Source organism: Neodiprion lecontei, chromosome 2, assembly GCF_021901455.1.
Source record: "Neodiprion lecontei isolate iyNeoLeco1 chromosome 2, iyNeoLeco1.1, whole genome shotgun sequence".
Classification (NCBI taxonomy): Eukaryota; Metazoa; Arthropoda; class Insecta; order Hymenoptera; family Diprionidae; genus Neodiprion; species Neodiprion lecontei.
In genome coordinates this window covers 18,410,629-18,432,003 of record NC_060261.1, presented here as the reverse complement: position 1 = coordinate 18,432,003, position 21,375 = coordinate 18,410,629, and the positions used below count along the sequence as shown (strand labels likewise).

The 21,375-nt window shown below is 35.8% G+C and overlaps 1 protein-coding gene across 2 annotated transcripts in view; it reads right to left on the bottom strand.

Annotated features, from left to right (window-relative positions):
- The window catches only part of LOC107222872 (breast cancer anti-estrogen resistance protein 1), a 131,861-nt gene extending 111,600 nt beyond the window's left edge, over nucleotides 1–20,261 (bottom strand). Inside the window, exon 1 of one of the 2 annotated variants that reach the window (XM_046730455.1) lies at nucleotides 19,415–20,261. In XM_046730455.1, coding sequence (XP_046586411.1) covers nucleotides 19,415–19,471 — 57 coding nt within the window. In that variant the 5' untranslated portion in view covers nucleotides 19,472–20,261. The remainder of the gene's footprint in view (nucleotides 1–19,414) is intronic. The other variant, XM_015662397.2, reaches the window with a different exon arrangement.
- Between the last annotated feature and the right edge of the window lie 1,114 nt (nucleotides 20,262–21,375).

Below are 21,375 nucleotides of genomic sequence, written 5' to 3'. Positions count from 1 at the left end.
ACGAGGTTTATTCCGACCCCCCTTGGAGTAAGATTACTCGGCATCTCTCATTGATCCATAGGGTACAATACTTCTGATACGACGACATGGTTAACCCTTTGAAGTATACATTTTTCCTTGTCAGTCAAATCCCTTGAAACTGGTTATATAAGGATTCTCGAGGTCACTGATTTGAAAAATGACCTCAGATGTGAGAAATTTTCCAAATTCAAGATGGCTGATCTAATATGAGCGAATCGGATCAACTTTTATGTTTTCAGTCCGCCACATTGCATCCGCCATTTTGAATTTTTGAATTCTGACGTCAGATTCGTTTTCAGTACCCCCGAAAATCCTCGGTTAACGAATTTCAAGCAAATTGGATCAATTTTTATATTTTCAGTCCACCGTATTGGATCCGCTATTTCGAATTTTGAGATCTTTACGTAGGATTCGTTTTTAGCGACCCCCAAAAAATCCAAAATTACCGACTTCCACTTTTATACTAACCTTGCCGCAATTACATTTATTGCGTCTATATTCGTGAAACCATCATAATCCCACTTAAAACATCAACATTGACATCTAAAAAGTCGAAACAATGCCAAAAAATGCCGATATCTCAAAAATTGAATGGTAAATCTTGAATAACGATCTGAGAAAAGTGTTTCATATATGAAACGCTGTGTCACAAAGGGTTAAGGAGGGCCTTCAAAGAGAACTCAAGATTGATTCTCTAAGGCAATCAGCGCAATGGATTTATAATTTTTTCGAGGAATATATTAAATTCAATTAAAAAATTCACTTATCACATTATAATGCCTGAGTGCGCCAAATTATTCATTTTCAATCTTGTCAACTGATTTAGGAATTCAATTAAAAACGATGTAGGTGCTTTTAGGGAAATGTGAAAAACTTTAGATACTCGATTACTTTTTGTTTGTTTTTGTTTAAATTTCGATTCACATTTATGACTCGTGTCATGTGACTTCAGGTTATACTAATTGAATTCGTGAAATTAAATTGATAGAACCATCTGTGCTGGTTCACCTTGAAAAATCAAAACTCCAATGTGAAAAAAGAAGTATCGTGCTACGGTAATATCGCCCTGATCTTTTTATTGTAGAATATCACGAACTGAATGTACCGAAACATCTTCAGAGATGATTGAATTAAAAAAAACTGTATAAAATCCTATCAAGACCCTGAAATTCCAATAAAGAAATCTTCGGAAATCTCATTGTGCATATTTTCAAGCAACGTAAAATTTACTGGATCATAAAATACTGTAATTTCTAAATACTTTAATATTCGTGCGACTCGAAAACCATACTATGAAATATTGTAATTCCGGAAGAATTGTAATATTTAAAATCGATTTCCATTCTTTTAAATTTGCGTAGTCTGAAATCTTCCAATCCCCGTCTACATTGGCGAAAACTCTTGGTGATTGAAAACTTAATTCTCATTCCGTTTCGATATTACTAATTTCATCGTTTTGTCACATTGGGTGCGATTAAGGCTTTGCTTGTACGAAAAAAGCAGAAGAAAATCTCTACTTTTTTCTTGCCACATTTTCACGACATTCGCAACACGCGCAAAATGCCCTGATACCGGAAACAAGTCTCATTACATACTACATAATTCAATAGTAACAAATATTTTCATGTTTCAAGGACTGTCAAATATTTTATCCACAGTTCTAAGGAGTCATATTAATTTATTCATTTATCCTGCAAGTCAAGTGTTTTTGCTTTTAACCCAACAGAAAACTTCGCGAACTTCCATCTACTATAACTGATCCCTGAACAATGTTAACTTCACAAAAGAATCAGTCACGTTGGGTGTACTTGGGAATACAGACCAAGTGTCGTAATCCACGTACGCAGCTTCAGAGTTGAGAGGCAAAAACGTCGTGGAATTAGAGCCATCTCCACGCTTCGTGCGCCTCGAAGGCTCGAGTCGTGTCTGTTGGATCAAAGTTGCTCCTGTAGAACCTGCTCCTCCAACGTATATCACGGCGACTGCTTCAGAGCTATTAACTTCGAAAACGTAGTCCTGCAGGTGGCAAGTTCTAAGTCCAGACCTGGATCCTCATTCCGATAGCACTCCCAGTTGCTCGAATGGATCACCTCTAGTTTTGAGCGACACATAGATTATGGCATGCCACAGGATCTCCTTTCCTGTCCCTTTTTACATAATGCGATGACGTGTCATCAATTGCTTATCTCGGCCCTCGAAGGCGCGAGTCTTCTTCCAAAGGATAGAAAATTTTTAGATTAGGTTAGGCTAGGTTAGATTAAGTCAGTTCTCACCTCAAGTGGTTTCAAGTTCTGAGATTCTTTTGAACAACATCCCTGAAGCTCTTGAACTCAAAATGGATCAGGTGATTTAAACTTTGATGCTTTTTTCGAAAAAACGGTACGAAGAAAAATGTTGAATTGAATGAATTTTTTTTAATTAATTTTAAAAATTTATCACTTATCTCATGTAAACCCGTCATTAAATCAATGTTGAAAAATCTTGCATACGTAAGACTTGTCTAATCTTTTCACCAGACTACTTTTATTTTTTATAATTTTTTAAAAAGGTCACGTCTTCTAACTAATTTCAATATCAAGTCCAATATTTTCTTCAACCAAACTAGCGAAGATACTGAATTCCGCAGCGTAAAAGCATATTAAACACATTTTCATAGAATTCTGTTACCAAATTTATTATGGAACCAAATCATCCGTTACAGACATGTATTTTTTTATTTAGAATTAAGAATTAAGTTCACCGAGTACTTAGAATCCATGAAGTACCCAAAATATTGTTTCGACGAATATTCAATTGAAAAGGTATCTTGGAACTTTATTATTAGGTTCATATATTGTGACCCCCAAAAATTCCGGTATCTTTTAGTGTGATTGAAACTATCGGTACGGTATTGAATTACAAGTAGTTACCTACGTAAGTGAGATTTACTTTGTAAGGATTGTACGGCTAGTGAACCGATCATCTATTATTTAATTGTTGTAAAAAAGGAAAATCGGACGTCGGTCTGGTGAAGCCAGATTCCCAGAATTAAATATATTTTTGTTTTTTGTATAATCTCACAACTTTAGTGACTCGACCTCGTGTTTTGTGTTCATAGAAGAAACACGAAGTCAGAATCACACTGACATTTTTTTCTGTACCGGATGATATAATTATTTCACACGTGTTAAAAAATTAATTCACTTTACGAAGTTCGTGTAACCAGTTTAACTATGACTGGCACTAGATATTGAAACAACTTTTTACAAAATGACCTAGGTCCAGTAGTAAAAATATCTCTCACTTTAACGGTAAATTTTTCTTATCATAAAAACGGAACCAATTCAAACACAAGAAATTGCTGAAAACAATAACTGTAAAAATCAAACCTGATCCAAAATTCAGTATCCAATTCCTTAAAAACAATAACAAAAATACCTAATCTGTTCATTTATCTCCGTATACATTTATTTATTTATGGGACACTTCTGTGCACGAATAACTTTTAGTTTTCATGATAATACAACCAACATCGTGGCTTTCAAATAATAATAAATCCGCTTACGCTAGAATCTATGAAAACTTGTCATTGGAACGTTGCGAGAGGACAATCAAAACGAAAATTTCAGGCAAAAATAAGTAACAAATTTTCTTTATTAAAATAGTTTACTCGTTAAACTGCTATGTAATCAATTTTCATCAGAGCGAATAACAGCCCAATGGATCATACTACACTTCAGAAGCGCTATAATTTTGGAGAAAGAAACACCTCTAGCATTTTCAATAGAATCGGGGATGCAGATTTCTGATACTATCGTTCTAAGTACGTACCGAGGTACAGTCTAAAATACAAACCAAACGAATATTAATAAATTAAAGAGTTTGTACACATCAAATAAAGTAACAATTTTACTAATAATTATTTTCAAATTTTTTAATTACATCATAGTTCCAGAATTGAGATATATATATATATATATATATTGATATATATATATATATGTTTTAGTTTATGTATATTAAGAGTATTTTTGCTTTACAGATGAGATAGTATGACCTAAACGTGAATTTTCTATTTACTTATTCATTCAAATTATTACAATTATATTAGAAAATATGTAGGCTATGGTGTGACGGAATATTTTTACTTTTCAGAATCAAATTGCATTTCGGATAACAGATTACTGTTTCTGTAAAAAGGCAGATGCGATTCTTTGTTGACCTTGCAAAGATCTTTGCAGGCTTTGAGATTATTCATATTGGTCTATAATGAGTGTATCTTTCCATTTTTCGCCTCGTTTGTAAATTGGAATAACCTGCAACTGAAATAAGCTCCAAGTTTTTTTTCTTCGTGTATTGTTCGCACAATAAAGAATTTTTTCGTGGAATACAACGGAGGATATCAAAACAATGCCAGAATTGAATTAAAATAGCCATCCACTAGTTCCTCGCAAAAAAAAAAAAAAAAAAAAAACTAAAACAAACAGATCACTAGTCGAACAAGTTTGAATCACCAATCATGTTTAAAAGAAACAGATTTTGGAGAGGAAAAAAAAAACAAAAATACCGAAATAAGATATATTGCGTGTCCCAGTCTGTATTTTCAACAATAATGGCGGCATAAAAAGCTGTGCTGATGCATGAATAGATCCACTCGTTTCCCACAGAGCGTATAATCACCGGACGAAATTCAGGTGAAAAAACGTATGCATAATCCGACCGATTCAATTTTCAATTTCTAAAAGCACATTCACAATATTGTGATCTTTGTATTATATCATCCAGGCATATGGGAATATGTGATGCGCAGACACATTCTCCGAGAGTCGGAGTGAACGAGTTTTCTCATTGTGACGTACAGACATTATTATAAGCTAGGACTAGTCCTGTCCTATGCAGACCATATGTGTTGCTTCCAGAGGGAGCGTGTATGTCATGTATAGCTTCACGGATATCAGGGTTCCGTTTGAAACTGTCAACGAATAAAAACCGAAGATACAAAACCGTGCTGGGGTTTCAGCTCGAGAAGGATATACATATAATATATTATATTTACATTGGTCGGAGATATTTGTATGATTGCGAGAGTGCCAAAGAGCCACGATGATCTTTATTCAAACATACGCGATACCCAAAGTCCTCTTTGTCGACTAAATAAAAAAAACTTATATCTAAAATATGGTTGGAGTGTGCCTTTCAAATGTGCAGTGTGCGTGTTGGCATCGTGTACACACCATATACACAATAACTATATTCAAACGCTTGTAATCACGGAAAACAATATTTCGCTGGACAAGCATAGTTTAGGGTTAGTACAGAGATGAATAGAATTCAAGGTGTCAAAGCAAGAACCTTTACTGCAGTAATAAAGATTTTGGAAGCATAACGAAGCGGGCTTTCCAATGTATGTGGTAAACCCGATAGTTGAACTTGCAAAATTCTAGGTGCAGCGACAAGTTCTCTCACTGTCTTTGTATCGACACTAAAATTTGCTAGTCCAGCGAATTATTCTTTAACGTCTTCATAATGTTAATTGCAATTCCGAACCGATATTACGTCGGTCGTTCATTTCGGTTTTGCACTTACGCAGCTATGAATCTTTAAACGTGTGTTATATTCATCATATTTTTTATGGTTATTTCGAATCCTAAGTAGGAGTACAGAATGTCTGATTTCCATTGACCAGAACGATTAACGATATTATAAGAGTTACGTACCGTGCTTCTACGGTATAAAATTTGAATATTTTGGAAAAATCCAGGAACATACAAATTATTATACACGTTATACATATTCGGATTGCTCCATTTATCTCACACAATCAGATGTAGAGAAAGCAAGATTATATCAGACATGTGCCTCTCATCGTCAGTACATGCTTTAACAATAAGAGTTAGCCTAATTAGCCGACTGTTACCGACTGTTACCGACTGTTACCGACTGTTACCGACCGTTAAGTCGGTGTATGCTACGTTATCGACGTATCGCACGTGTACAGATGTTACTTGGGTGTTCGATGCTTGACGTAAGTTAACACAATTTGAATGTCTGACGATGCGATTCTAAAATTTCCATCCGGTGCATACACCACAATGGAGGTGAATCACTTTTTTTTAGTAGTTGAAATGCTTTGCAAAGAAAACCCACATTTTGTAGTAATTCTAGTATTTTTTATTTTTGTTTGCTCTTAATCTCAAAAAAAAAGTGAATTTTAGCATGAATTCAACTTCAACCTTGAACAAATTTGGAGAGTCGAGTTATCGAAGAATTATAAGAGACCTTTTTTTTTGTAGAACATTGAATTCGCTACAAAAATATGTATCGGATATTTATGTGCATTGCCTCGTTACTGAGCTACTTTATTCATAATGAAACTAAAATTATTTTCGAACGTTCGTCAAATGGAAAATGAAAAATGGCGTTCAGGAACTACTAAATGGCAACATTAATGGCCTCAAATTTTTACAAGCATCTTATTTCCTGTTTCTACAACTATTAAACGCGTGGCTTCAAAAAAAAATTAGAATTTTCTTTTTTTTTTTTTTTTTTTTTTTTTTCTGGCCCAGTCTAAATTGTGGTATCGACAAAGAACGACTGGGAGGAAGAGGAAGCAAATGTTTGGGGTGAAAATGTTCAATATATCAATTACAATTGGCCATATACTAAAACATGTGGTCCGGTTTTTTTTTTTTTTTTTTTCTTTCAAATGTTGGGAATCTCAGTTTTCATACAAGAAATTCCGACCGTGCGAATCTCCGTGTAAATTATTCCGAGGTTTGGAAAATATCGTGCGTGATGACGTCAGTAACGAGTTTACTCGGGTAAATATTCACATCTAGCAGTCGCCGGAGTACGGATAGAGACTCGGCGGCGATTCACTGTCGTCACTAATCTTGACACATGTACCGAATTTACTGAATATAAAATATCACCAAATCGGTATAGTACCCAATGAACGCAGTTCGACTCATAATTTTCAAAACTTAAAAAACTTACCGCAAGGAGGCGTAAATTGTCAAGTTTAAGATTTCAGAAAAACTATTCGCAAAACTCAACGCAATTAGAACACGTTGAAATGAAAAGATGTGGATTAAAACTCATTGTTAGTTTGACGTGGCCACAGTTGAACGTCAGACGTCAAACACCAATTGAGCTGACTAGGAATGCCCTACATATGTTGTTGAGAAACCTCTCGAGGAAAGTAGGAGACATCAAAAAGGCCGCAACGGGTCAATCCATGTACAATGATTATTCCTCGCATTTGAAACCGTGCACCGTTAGAGACGCTCTGATCAATTTAATTTCAAAAACGCAGGCACCCGCAGAGGGATGTTTCTTAATTCTTAAGGGCTGGGACAGTCGTTGGAGTTTTTAGTGAATCCGCACCCCTATACAGTCGCAATTGAAGTTTAATTTATACGTTACGCTGTCATGCCTTTTCCTGTTTTTGTCGCCGAACAATTTGTGTCTATAAACATTGTTTGGATATCGGGGCGTCCAGAGAAACAGAAAAAACAATATTTATCTTTTTCGTCTCATCTTTAATTCACAGGTTTACACGCGTTGTAAATATCAATTTCAAGAAGCGATCACAGTTCTGCGGGCAATTAATAATACTTGTCGAGCGATCTTCCTGCTTTGAAAAGGCAGTTACATTTGAAACGAGCCAGTGGTTGAAATGAAACAAGAGTTACGTGTTTGAGATCTAGAGGCAGTGTGGATTCGTTTACCTGTTAGTTTATTGTTATTAAAATCGAAAGAACTACACTGGGGAAATTTATAAGATATCACTGGATTAATACTGTATAAATTGACGTTATCATTATTAGCGGATAGAATTACAGTAAACTAGGTGTATAAGCTAACAGTAAGATAGAAAGATCTCTCCACTAGAGCACTAAGCTTGAAAATTTTTACATCTGACACCAGATTTTGCAGATTTTTTTTATTCTCAAAAAAAAATAAGAAAACAAATTTTTTAAAAAAACGAGTGCCTTTCACAGTGATAACAATCACGGGCCCAATTCGAGAGGTCAACGATCGGAGCCAGATCGAAGTGATGAGGTGCCCCATATACCATATATTGTAACGTAGCATTTTTAACACGAACTTTGGACGGTACCCACAATTAAAGAAATCGTAACAGCAACTGTCGAGATAGTAGAAAAAGAGCGCCAAGACGAGGATCACACGTCCGGAACTTCGAGAGGGGACACTTTCCAGGCTGGCTAATAAGTTACACCGTGATTTTTCAAGTGAAAACTTCTTTAGCGCCGTTGGTGAAAACTTCAGCACGGGAGTGATTTGAAACTCGATGAAACTAAATGAAACGACTATCGATGAAACGGAAATGCAAAACTTAACTTAATTAGCGCGGTAGTGATTTGAAACTCGATGAAACGACTATAGATGTAACGATATGAAGTTACTATCGATGTGACGAAATGAAACGACTATCGACGAAACGAATAATTATTCCACTCCTGATACTGCATTCTCCTCATTCTCTCGCAGTTTAGTTTCCGAAGGTTTCACTTCTACCACCTGTGAACTGCGCACGTTTGTTTTTGTTTTTTTTTTTTGAAGTTATACTTCTTTAGGCGCGTTATGAAAAACTGATGAGAGTGAAATTTCAAGATGCGCGCGCATCACTGTAACACAAAATTGTAACACAAAATTAACAGGATGAAGTTGCCCACTCAACCGAATTCATTAAGTCTCGAAAAAAAGCTAAATATTTATCCACATGGTTTTAGTTTTTACAGTCACAACACGTGTTTTATTTTCATACAAGTGCGAATTATATATGTGGCAATAAAATATATTCAGTAGTGATTTAAATTGAATATTTGGATTAATATTATTTACTATTTGTGAATATTAGTGAAAAAATTGTGCTAAAATACTTTTTCAAGTGCTCCAATATAATTGAGGTTAGTTATCCGTATGTATTATTTATTGATATAAATTAAAATATCATTATTTAATATAATTAATACTAAATATTATTAAATTATCAATGTTGAATATTTATTATTGGTTTTTTAATATTTACAAAATAAAGAAATAAATTTAATAGAACATTTAATAAAAAGTTCGTGACAAAAATTTAATAGATTATTTAAATATAATGTAAGACATCCGTTATTTGTTTTATTGTTTTTTATTACATACTTCTTTTCTTTATCATTGTGTGACAGAAGATTTTGACATGTTGTGTATTTTTTAATGATGCCATAGAAGTATAACTTCTCACGCGCGTACATAAGTACACGCACCCATTTTTTTTTTTTTTCCATAGAGTGGAGAAAGCCACGCGCCTTTTTGTTTACAAAATATACACATAACAAGAATTCACGCGAGCACAAAAGACCATATGATTCACTTTTAAGGTTAAGTTCGGATTCGTTGCGATTGGCATGTTAGTTTAAGTCGAAGATGATCTTGGTTAACGCGTTCAAGTCACATTCAACAGACTTAATTTTGTCTTTCGTTTGTGAGTGCGACTAACACGGTTAGGTTTAGGATTAATTTGATACTTTTTTTGGTGTTTTTATTTGTTTAACGTGCGAAGAGCGACTTTAGTATTATTATGTTCCGTTTTTTCTTGTATCGCGTATAGTTTAGAATATATTATTTTCGGTTTAATATGTTAAAATGCGTAGTGTAACGAATGTCGCTTTTGTATACACTCCATGAATGATAATCGATGTGAAAGTATCACATGTAGTACGTTGGAAGAGATTTATTCTGGGTTAAAGCGAACTCCAACCACCTGTGACCTTTTGGAAAATAAGAAGTGTTCAGTGATCACGATACACGGAATACCCAACACATGTCCATTTTACCATTGTTTTCAGTGCTCTATAGACAGCTCCAGTACAGAACGTCATGTGAGTTGAAAAAGAAAGACGGTGTGCAAAACATTGTGAAAAAATGTATTTTCAAAAAATAGACATATGTACATATCCGATCTGAATATAAACATCTGACGAACTGTTCATACTTCGGTAAAGCAATCATTGATTCTAACGAAGTGAAGAGTTCAAGTCACGGCATTTCAATCATGCAAGATTTAAATTTTTTGCAAAATTTCATATGCTTCTTGATATTCTCAGTTTTATTCAAATAGATCATAGAGTATGTGCCGTTTTGAGTTGAATAGACAAATATCCTAGGAAGAATAGGAAAAAAGGTAGCGTTTCCAACAACTTTCTAACAATAAGTGATTGTAGTAAAAAGAGGTCGAACTTGCTTCAGATTTCTTGATAGTGAAACTATCTTTGTGTTAGATAAATTGTAACTGATCACGAGACAAATGCGTCAAAAAAATTTGTGGAATTAGCTTCAACGACTCAAGAATCGTCGCATTTTTAAGCCGCCGAAGATTCACATTATACAGTTGAGAAGCAACTCCAACAAAAAATAAGATCGTTATTGTTGATTCGTTCCAAAATTATGGTTTTAATCACAAGTACTAGTTAAAATTTGGTAATTTCAAATCCGAAATTATTTTAATATATTTAAATACGGTTCAGTGGCCCTTCTCTTTCACCCATTTTCAACCGTTGATTATCATAGATCAGAGTACCAATCACAGCACGAGCCGAAGATAAATATTTGCATTTTATTTAATTCCTATTTTCTACAGCAGAACTTTCCACCACAGGATTTATAAATAAGAGTTTGTAACTTGCGGCTCGACGATTCCGCAATGCCTGACTCGTGTGAATTATTAGTAATCGAGAACTTCCTGCAGTACTTGCACAAAGTATAGTATTAAATGGTTAAAGTGTAATTAATAACGCAATTGGAACGATTCATGTTGAGGAAAAACCATTATTTCGCAACTTTAAGACGGTGTGAAATTCAGTAAACCGTAATAAACCAAGACATGTTCAGATTTTTAAATGATACAATTAGTTCTTTCGGTAATTGTAGAATCAAAAAAAAAAAAAAAGTGATTTTTTTCCCCAATATTTTATTACAATGGCGTTACTAACTTCAACATTGTATATTTATCATAATGAAGGTAGTAACGTTGTCGTAACGATTCACGCTGAGGAAAAACCATTATTTTGCAATTTTGAAACTGTTTGAAATCTAGTAAACCGTAATAAAATGAAATATACTCATACTGGTCAATTCTAGTGCGTCCAAAATCATTGTAAAAATAAGAAAATAGTGGATTTTTCTCAACGTTTCGTTACGATAATGCTACTTAATTCAACCTCATAAGTATTTGGGCATTCCACTCAAAATGGATCACACTATTCGGCCAAAATATCATTTTTGTTCAATTGTTCCGAAATAATTTTGCCTTCGTTTCTAGAATTTGAGGAGCTGTAGAGACAGATGATTTTAAAAATAACAAACACTAATAACAATTACTTGGTTCGTGAGAAACTAAGTCAACTAATGCTAAATACTAAAATAATAATGTGGTAAACTAATGCATACAATTCACCTGATATTGATAATCGGATTCATCTTTGTCACTTCAGACTCACGAAATGATTCTATTTTTTTTTTTTTTATTGTTCGATTAACACAAATATTGCCCTCTTGTTTTTCGGAAACAAAAAAATTAATATTCGCTGAAACGTAGGTAAATGGCAAAAATATTTTCGCTTTATTAAAAATAGATTCAACGAGTGATTAGTTCTTACTCCATCTGTTGGGTTCGATTAATTTCTACCAAAGAGATGAGAGGTAAAAAATATGAGGGAAAAAACGAAAAATCTGGATGAAAAATCTCTCGAGTTCACTCCTAGAAGGTGGGTTGGAGTTGGCGTGTTAAGGCGCGGACGGGCTTTGCAAGCTACGGTTGGCGCCGTTAAATGCCGAATCGATTCTACCCCGGGAGCCGTTCTACCCTGCAAACTGTCAGCTTTCATCCTCGAGCAGTTGTTGTTCCTTGGCCAATGTCATTTTATCCTAACCTTACTTTCCTCCTCCTCGTCTGTTTTTTCTTTCCCTCTTCGTTACTATCTCGCCTATAAAACGTGACTAGGCGAGCTTGCGTACTCAACTCTGTCAGAGGCTGGCGCCCCCGTTAAATTAATTACTAAACTCTTTGCTCGATCGATCATGCAGCTAAACGACATTTAGGCATGTATAAGTAAAATTGTATTTGCACGTACGTTGTTATACGTCTTGTATGCACAATATAACGACCCTTACACGTGATTAATATATAAGCGACCTCGTTCGTTCAAACGGGGCAGGATCGGAATTCCGATTTTGTAAAGTTCCGAGAGCGACAAATTTCGATTTTTTTTTTTTTGTAGTGAAACTTAAGGTACTAAAATCAAATTTTGACGAAACATCAAAGCTTCGAATGTTCCGAAACCCCGTGCTCAAAGTTCCGAAAAGACAAAACGCCGAGAGAGAATAACTCCGAAAAGTCAAATTTCCTAAAATGCGAAAACGAGAAATTTAAAAAATCTGAAACTTCGAGATTCGTAATGATCGGAAATTTTCAGTTCTATGAATTTCTAGCTGCGTGAAATTTCAACACGTTGATCTTTCTTTAATGTTTTGAATTTTCGACATTTTTATGTTCGAAATCCTGGTCATTCTGATTTTCTATATACCCACTCGTTGAGTTACGTAACTACGCTGTGTGAGTAAATTTTTATTTTCCAAATCTTACTCTATCGTAACTTTATTTTTCGGCATTTTGCTATATAGGAACTTTACTTTCGGCGCTTGGCTCTATCGTATATAACTTCAATTTTCGGAGTCTTGCATTTCGGAACTTTGAGCGTCGAGCTTCGGAATATTCGAAGCTTTGATGTATCGTAAAAGTTTGATTTCTTTACTTCAAGTTCCGCCACTAAATAATTCGGAATTAGGCGCTTCCGGAACTTTTCAAATTTAGACTTTAATCCCCGCCCCATTCAAACCTGAATTTATGTTATATATTGGTCCGCTACTCACCTATATATGGAATCGATATTTCCGAGTTCAATTTCAGTAAGTGTTCGAAAAGTACGAGTAAAAAAAAAGAACATTCGAGATATGCAGGACATAACGTGGCGTTTATGATTAATCAAAACATATTACATATTCGACGAATCAAATGATATTTCTCTATTACCGTTTACTTGTATAAATTAACGTAAATATTGCAGCCTTTAAACTCCCAAGACAAGAATTTTATTAGTAGCGAACTAGGACACAACCGGAAAATGTGTGTAAACAATTTTTGTTCATTTAATTTTTTTAATACACCGCACTTTGCCCCGAGTCTGCCCGCATCCTCTCTTTTCTCTGAACTTGAAAAATTCCCATCTTCAAGGAGATGAGAACCACTGTCTATACAGGCCGTAATTGGATCCTACTATCAGGCAAGTCATATTATACGAATCAGAGCTCCTACCTACCCATATGGTAAAATTCAAACGTAGCCTGAAAATCAAGTATCCCTGTAATATCGAAGCTCACATCTTGATTCTTAAAAAAAACCTACCATGATCGGATTACAACGTTTTTTAACCCTTCGGATCGGTTAATTGATAACTCTTTTTTTTTCTCTCTTGATTATTTATCATGAAATCTAGCTCCAATCGTGACATATATTGCTTGTGTCTTTCGTTTCGGTTTATTCGCGAGAAAATGTATTGAAAAACGGATTAGACAACCGAGACGAAACTTGATCTCGCACTGATTATTTCTTCGTAACGAATCACCAGCGAGATTTCAAAAATTATATATACATATATATGTATATATATATATATTAGGGTGATCCTTATTCAGGGTGTTGACGAATTTTTGCCAGACCATCCCCCAAATCAACTTCAAATAATTCGAAAACAATCGCCTAATTTTTTCAGATTTTTACATCGAATCTAAGATAGTCCGCATTGTGATCGAAGTTTCTTATGGAAATTAACATGGGTAAAACTTTTTTTCTCAGTATATATTTTATTACAAGAGTAATAATGTTCCAAATAATTTGTAACCGCGAGGTTTTCGTGAGAATTAGTGCTGCTATCTGGGAAAAAATACACATCGTCGTACGAGGCAATCTAGACGAATTGCACGACCTCGAAACCTGACTTTTTTTTTTATTTAGAGGAAGTGCAATTCGTCTAGATTGCCTCGTACGATGATGTGTATTTTTTTTTTTCATATAGTATCACTAATGCCGACTAAAACCTCGCAGTTACAGATTTTTTGGAACATTATTACTTTCGCAATAAAATATATAGTGCGAAAAAAAATTTTTCTCACGTCACTTCCACAAGAAACTTCGATCACAATGCGGACTATCTCAGACTTGCTGTAAGAATCTGAAAAAATTTTGGCGACTCTTTTTAAATGATTTAAAATTGATTTCAGTGATGGGGCGGTAAAAATTCGTCAACACCCTAAACAAGGACCACCCTAATATATATATATCTCGTTAACATTAAAAATTTAGACAGTTTGCGGGACGAAGATGAAAAGAATGAAAATAAAAACTAAAATTCTTAATAAAAAAAGTGCAAGAAAAAAAGATGTAGATATATTTCTTCAACAAGGTACACTCATACGGGTGACGTAACTGGCAAACAGATATGTAACTGGAGTTAGTTCCGCGGAATGTGAATAAGTGAATATGTATATTTGCAAATTTGCGGTGTCTCGCCGTAAGACCCGAGTCTCAGAAATCCATAATATGTTGACATTAGCGAGCTGAGTCGTGGGATTGCACATCGACGGAGTTGGAACGCTTGTACATACCTATATATAGTATAGGTAGATGCCACGCTACGTGTACAGAACATTCGACACGCACACCTGTATCACGCTCATTAACACGTACATTGAAGCAGACAGCAAAATAAGTTACACATGCAACTCATGTCCACCGAATGCATGCTCAATAATATCGCAGTCGTTGTTCAGCTGCATATTTTACATTGTATTTTTGAAGTTATCAAGACACTAAATTGGGTCTACTGCTCGTGATTCATCCGTGTGACATTCACATTGCGATACGAGATCTTCTTATCAACACCTCCAGGTTACGTGTGGCTTGGAAAGAACAGTCACTAGTGCAGTGGGGGTATGGACATAACGATGAATCATCATTTCACCTGTCCTATAAATATTCGTGGCAAATTTCATAGACGTGAAAATACAATCTGGCGATGCTCTTATACGTGGTGATATTAATGTGAATATTTAAAAAAAAAAAACAACCAACATCTCTGAATTGAAAATTCCTATTTAAATAACAGATCCGCTAAATTAGAAATGGAGAGAAAAAAAAACTACAACATGTACTTGTTCAGCGGTTGAACATTATTCGTTACCATTATTATTAATTTTTTTTTTTTTTTTTCTCTTCTTTTGCGTACTACGTACAAGATTTCTTAGGTCACAGAATATGTTATGTAGATGTATGACCTATCGTGTGTCGAAGAGAGAATCAGGAGAAAAGCCCGGTCGAAAAATTGATCGAACACAATGCGGTGGACATTCGTCACCAGCAAGACGGCTACGACGAAAATTCTTGATATATTTATTTATATAACGCGAGCATGTTAAACGCATTTTCCATGCGTCTTTCCATTACACAAACTATCCGTTTCTGTTACAGTAGATTAAGTCTGTATACGCGCGAGCGCGGAGAACTGAAAAGACGACTTTTAAGTCCTAGCAGTTAAAAGTGGTCTTTTCTGTACTGCGCGCATGCGCTGTCGCGAACAAATCTGACATTACGCGACCGTAACCTCAATTTCGTGCTTCGTGAAAAAACGTTGTATAAAGAATCGTGTGCAACAAATAGGCAGCGGTCTTTTCGTTTCGCGTATTTGCAATAATCGTCTTCGGCTCACCTACGACTCATTTTGCAAACTTTTGCTCGGCCCGAAAAGATCGAAATTGCCTCCTTGTTACACGATATACTATTCTTTTTTTTTTTTTTTTTTATTCTGTTCAATTTCTTTACTGCAACGTTGATTATCCCTTCTCCGATATGTCCAGGACGTGCTTCGCCTGTCAACGATGGTCAAGGATTCGGCCGCGCCTGGGATTTCCACATATCTGGCATTTGTGGCGTGACGCAACCTTTACCTCTGACTTGGGGGGTGAGCCTGCATTATTTCTGCATAATTTTCACCAGTCTTTACCGTGTCTCCGCAACGTACTCAACCAGCTAGTTTCATCTCTGCCTCCTGCAGCCATACTATTTATAAATAAACCATTTGCTATCTCCGTTGTTACAGTTACCGAAACTTCGGCGTCAATTATTCGATCCATCCCTCCACGCATCTCTACACACAAAAATAAAAATAATCAAACTCGGAATTGAAGAAATGCCAACGAAGTTGATTGTGTTATATTTTACTGAAAGAATCTCTCACTAATGTTGAAACAAATTGAAAACCGCAACTACGAATGAATAAATGTCAATGATTGTCAATGATTTTGTAGACAGTATAGTTTGCGATGAACTGCCATATTATAAGGATAATAACTCATCACAGGTACTGCATAAAACTTATCCGCCAATAGAGTTAGCCATATGTATCATTGATGGAAATCGAAACAACATTACGTGTTTGGAATTGGTAAACTGTTGTACAATAATATAATTCATACTTCAAAATGATTCACAAACCGTATATCTCATAATGAGTTGAAGTTAATCAGGTTCAAAGTTTTTTTTTTTTTTCAGTATCAAGAAAATATGCTTTTAATTATTCTTAATATTTTCTTTTAATCAAATTCAATTTTGATCGAGTACATTTTTGAATTTCTACATTATTTGATACATCATCAAAAACCGTATGTCATGCTTGTACAAGTCTGTGGACTTATATTTACGTTTCATCTTAATCGTATTCACCCAGTCCTCAAATGCGATAATGCGACTGTGACCGACGATCATCGATATTAAAATTAGCCCAATTACGTTCCCAGTGCAAGCAGTCAGGAACTGAGGAAAAAAATGAAAGTTAAAATAAACACATCATGGCAGCTTAATAAAACGATTAACACTAATCAGCGTCAAACGACATAGTTAGGTAGTAATTAAGATATTCTCCCGCGTTAATTTATCTGTTTATATAATGTTGCACAGAGTGTTTCATATGTCACGTGACTGCATACATATGTAAATCGTTGATTAACCAACTTTCATTTTACGGATTTGTCTGTAACTTTTTTTTTTCATACTTTGTCTTAACATACATTAAAATATAATTATTCTGCAGCCCGAAGACGACCGGCCTGGGTCCCGATCGAAAATTTATTTTTGTCAATAAATCACTGACCAAAAGAAGATTAAACCTCTTTCCATAAATAAAACGCAGTAGCAATGTTTGATATGAACCCGCGGCATTGAAATTTCTTGCAGATAAAGCCAGGCACATTGGATTACACATATTCGAAAATTGAACAATAAACATGATGGGTGAACCACCTCGATACATCTTTCGATTCTATGAGACAGAAACGTTGAAGTCTGATAAAAGTCATCCCACGATTGAATACGACGCATTTACGCGGTGATGATAATAGTTATTAGATTTGAGCGCCAATTGAAACGCCTTCTCTTTACCCTTGACACAGGCGAAATTCGAGTCCCTGTACAATACACACACACGCGTCTTTTTTCTTTTTTGAATGATGTTTTTTGTAATACTGCTAGAGCAGATATACGGCGTGGCGTAGTTAAATATTATCAAATTGGCGAGATTTGTCGACGTGAACGACTGACACGGGCAAACTACCGCGTTATACAAATTGCCTAAATACACACAACCCACGTGCAACCGAACTCAACACGCAATTCACCATCTGCTAGATGCCCGAATACAATCATTCCACTTCCAACCATCGATTTGCAGAACGAACCTACCCAGATACCGTTCACAGGTACGTGTATCTATATGTATAGGCAGTTCGACACACGTAAAACATACCTAACCTAACCTAACCTATAATCCGAAAATATATAGTTTATTCGTTCTACCTGAGGATAACCGTGTGACGGGTTCGATGCTATGTGTGCGTGTGGGTGTGTGCGTGTGTGTATGTTGTACGATTTTCCGCGTAAAATCTCAGAAGCTGTTCTATCTTCAACAGTGAATATCACAGTATACACAATAGTTGGTAATCGCGGATGAGGCGTAAATTTATCATGCAAGTGGAGGAAAAAATTTGTACTCGTTACAAGTTCTTTATGATCGGATATTTTATAATGAAAATAAACCGAATGAAACAGGTGAGAAACAGGGGGAGCTTATAGATTTACGCAGATAGTCATATTAACGTATAAAAACAGCAAATTTCTTACTCAAGAGTATACTGTAGTCAGTCTTTACCGACTGAATAAAATGTCACTTATTTGATGGCAGCATTGATCCGATAATGCCCGCAGTCGGCACAACCCTACATGCAATGCCTGTCAAAAGTATATCCAAATACTTTTTTTTTTTATTTCAAGTGAAAATAACCTATGATCAGTAAAGACTGACTATAGAATACTCTCAGAGGTTGTCCTCGTCGATTTCGACGTTGCATATCTCCAAATATCGAAGTCCGTGTATCTTTAACGCGAAAATAGGCTCAACAGCCCCATTCTATACGCAATTATGAACGAAAACATTCCAATTCATTTTCATTTGACGCGGAGATATACATGTGAACGTCGAAGTCGACCAGGGCACCCGCCGCAACGAGTTTTTACAAGAATCCATCTCATTCTTTCGTAAAACTCTGAATCGATACCGAATTTCTCGTTAAATGATGATGCTGTTGTTGAAAAGTGCGCTCTGGTGAGCCAGGATTAAAAATAGATAATAATAGATTTTTCATATAATCATTTTGCTGCGAAACAGGCTTGGAGGTTGCACTTTGCAAATTATTCGACTAATGATTCATATGAAAAATTATCGAGCCTAGCTGACCAGACCGCACTTCCTACCATCAAAAATTATGCGACCAAGGATTTCAAATCGAATCGATGGCTTACGAAAAAATGAAATAGACTTTTATAAAAACTTTCAGTCGATCACGACGAATTACGCAATTACGCTGAAACACCTCAAGAGCAGTGTTTGCCCGATATAAATATCGTGGGTGTACGAGTAGGTATATCAGAAATTCGACGCCGAGGTCAAGTAGGTGAATGATGAAAGAGGTCTGATAAGATAAGCTAGCGAAACAACAATGTGTTCTTTCATCGCGTATCATCTGCGTCGCCACGGATATACCTGCGTGCCACATACGTGGCGAGGCGCACTACGCGTGACGTGTGCGCCTTGAACGCGGTGCGGTATTTTTGAATTTTTAAATGCCCGTTCGAACCAAAAGCGCGCCACGCGAGAGTCATTCGGTATTAACGACCGTCGCGATAGGAAGGATAGCGACTGGGTAGAAGATGATCATAGGCATGTGTGGCGAACAGTACCTGATTCAAAGACGTGGGAATGATGTCAGGAGTCTGCGGTAACATTTTCACGTTCATTTACCGTCGTCGTTTGGTCGATGCTCGCCTATATCGGCACACAAGCTGTTGCGCCTAAGGCGGTCTGCGATAAATAGCAACCGAATGGATGTTCACACTCGGGCAATCGGCGAATTATAATATTATCCACGCACTTTTGATATTCGAACTTAAATGTAACGGAACTCCAATTTTACGCACTATTTCTTAAAATTCTATACCGTTTTCCTCACTGAACTGTCAAAACACAAACACATGTGTACACGAGTAAAAACTGACGAACAATTTGCACCGTTTTCCACCTTGTTTAGAAAACAACCGATTTCACGCTCAAGCGGAGCGGGCAGCGTGTTGAATTGCACTGATTCGATGCTTTGTGATCTGTTTGTGTGTCCGTTAATACCCGGAATTTCACGAAATTAAAGTAACGGAGAGCGGAAGAGACGGAGACATCTTCACCGCCGGAGGTCGTGCGCGAGACTGGCGGCTCTGGAGAATCGAATCGAATCGAATCGGGGCGGTGGAACCGTTGGCCCGAGGCTTGCCGAGAACGCACGATTGCCTACGACGAACCTTCTCTGCACCCTTGTCGATGCAAGGTGTCTGTGACGAGCGTAATACAATCATATATGTATGAATGCCGGGACAATCTCTTGAAACTTGAAAATCAACCGCGCATGTGCCAAATAATTTGATCTCATTGGTCGGCAAAATCTTCGCGCAGCGATATTCATGTCTGCGACGCAGGCGGGCCAACCTACGCAAAATGTGTACGTTTGAATTTTCAAAGAGCTCAAGCATTAAATTCCGACCGTTCTTTGAAGAATCAACTTTCCGACCCAATAACAAATGCTTCCCAATCCTTTCCGAGCCACTGCCTCACTTATTTGAGATTCTAACCTCGTTAACTCGTATCAACTACATCGCTGCCTGAAACAGTTTGACAGCTGAAACTCGGGATCGCCAGCCTGCGCGAACAGCCGATAAAACTCGCGCACGCGCAGTTGATTTTCAAGTTTCAAGAGATTGTCCCGGTATGTATTAAGAATGACCAGATGTAATCGATTTTAGATTAAATCCATTATTTTTTTTTTCAATCTCGATTAATCGACCGACTCGATTATTTTTCCTCACAATCGGTTTCGGTCCTTTTTTTTCGTACTCTCATTAACGACGTAATACACTATCAATTTATGTGATTGGAGTATTAATTATTGTCATTTGCTTGCTCACTGAGTACCTTTTTGATATAATAAGTGAAAGATGAATTAATATTTTCACCTGAAATTGAAAAATATTTTAAATGCATTTATAAATTATCAAAAAACTTTTCCGCTATTAAGACTATATGCTGAAATTTACAAAATTTTGGTTTGATATTCAATGTTTCAAAAAAATACAACATAATCGATTAACCGATTCATTTTCACAGAATCAATTGACTCGTGTCCGATTATTTTTTTTTTTTTTTTTTTTCGCAACACTTTTTATCACCATAAAAAGTAGAAAAATCGACAGAAATTTTTCTAAGAACCTGTTTTTCGGATTCTAGAGGTTCGAAAATGTAAAAGTTCGTTAAAATTATAAAAAGTTATTTTCGACCGCCACCAATACTTCTCTTATATCACAAAAGGTAATGAAAAGTAGTTTTGAAAATAGTGATTACGTAGTTTATACGTGTAAAGTTTAGAATGCCAATGTATTGCGGAACGTTAATTAATTTCAATTTTTAAGAGTCTTCGACTGACAATATTGTGAAATGGATCTATTTCAGCGATTAATGAATTTGAAGAAAGCTGTCAATATTGAACAAAGTAAGTAAATGAAAGATGAAATTGAACGGGCATTATGTATGAATAAATCAGTATAAGAATCAATTCAATTAAATTGAAATAAGTCCATTTTGGCCGATCTTCGAATCGATT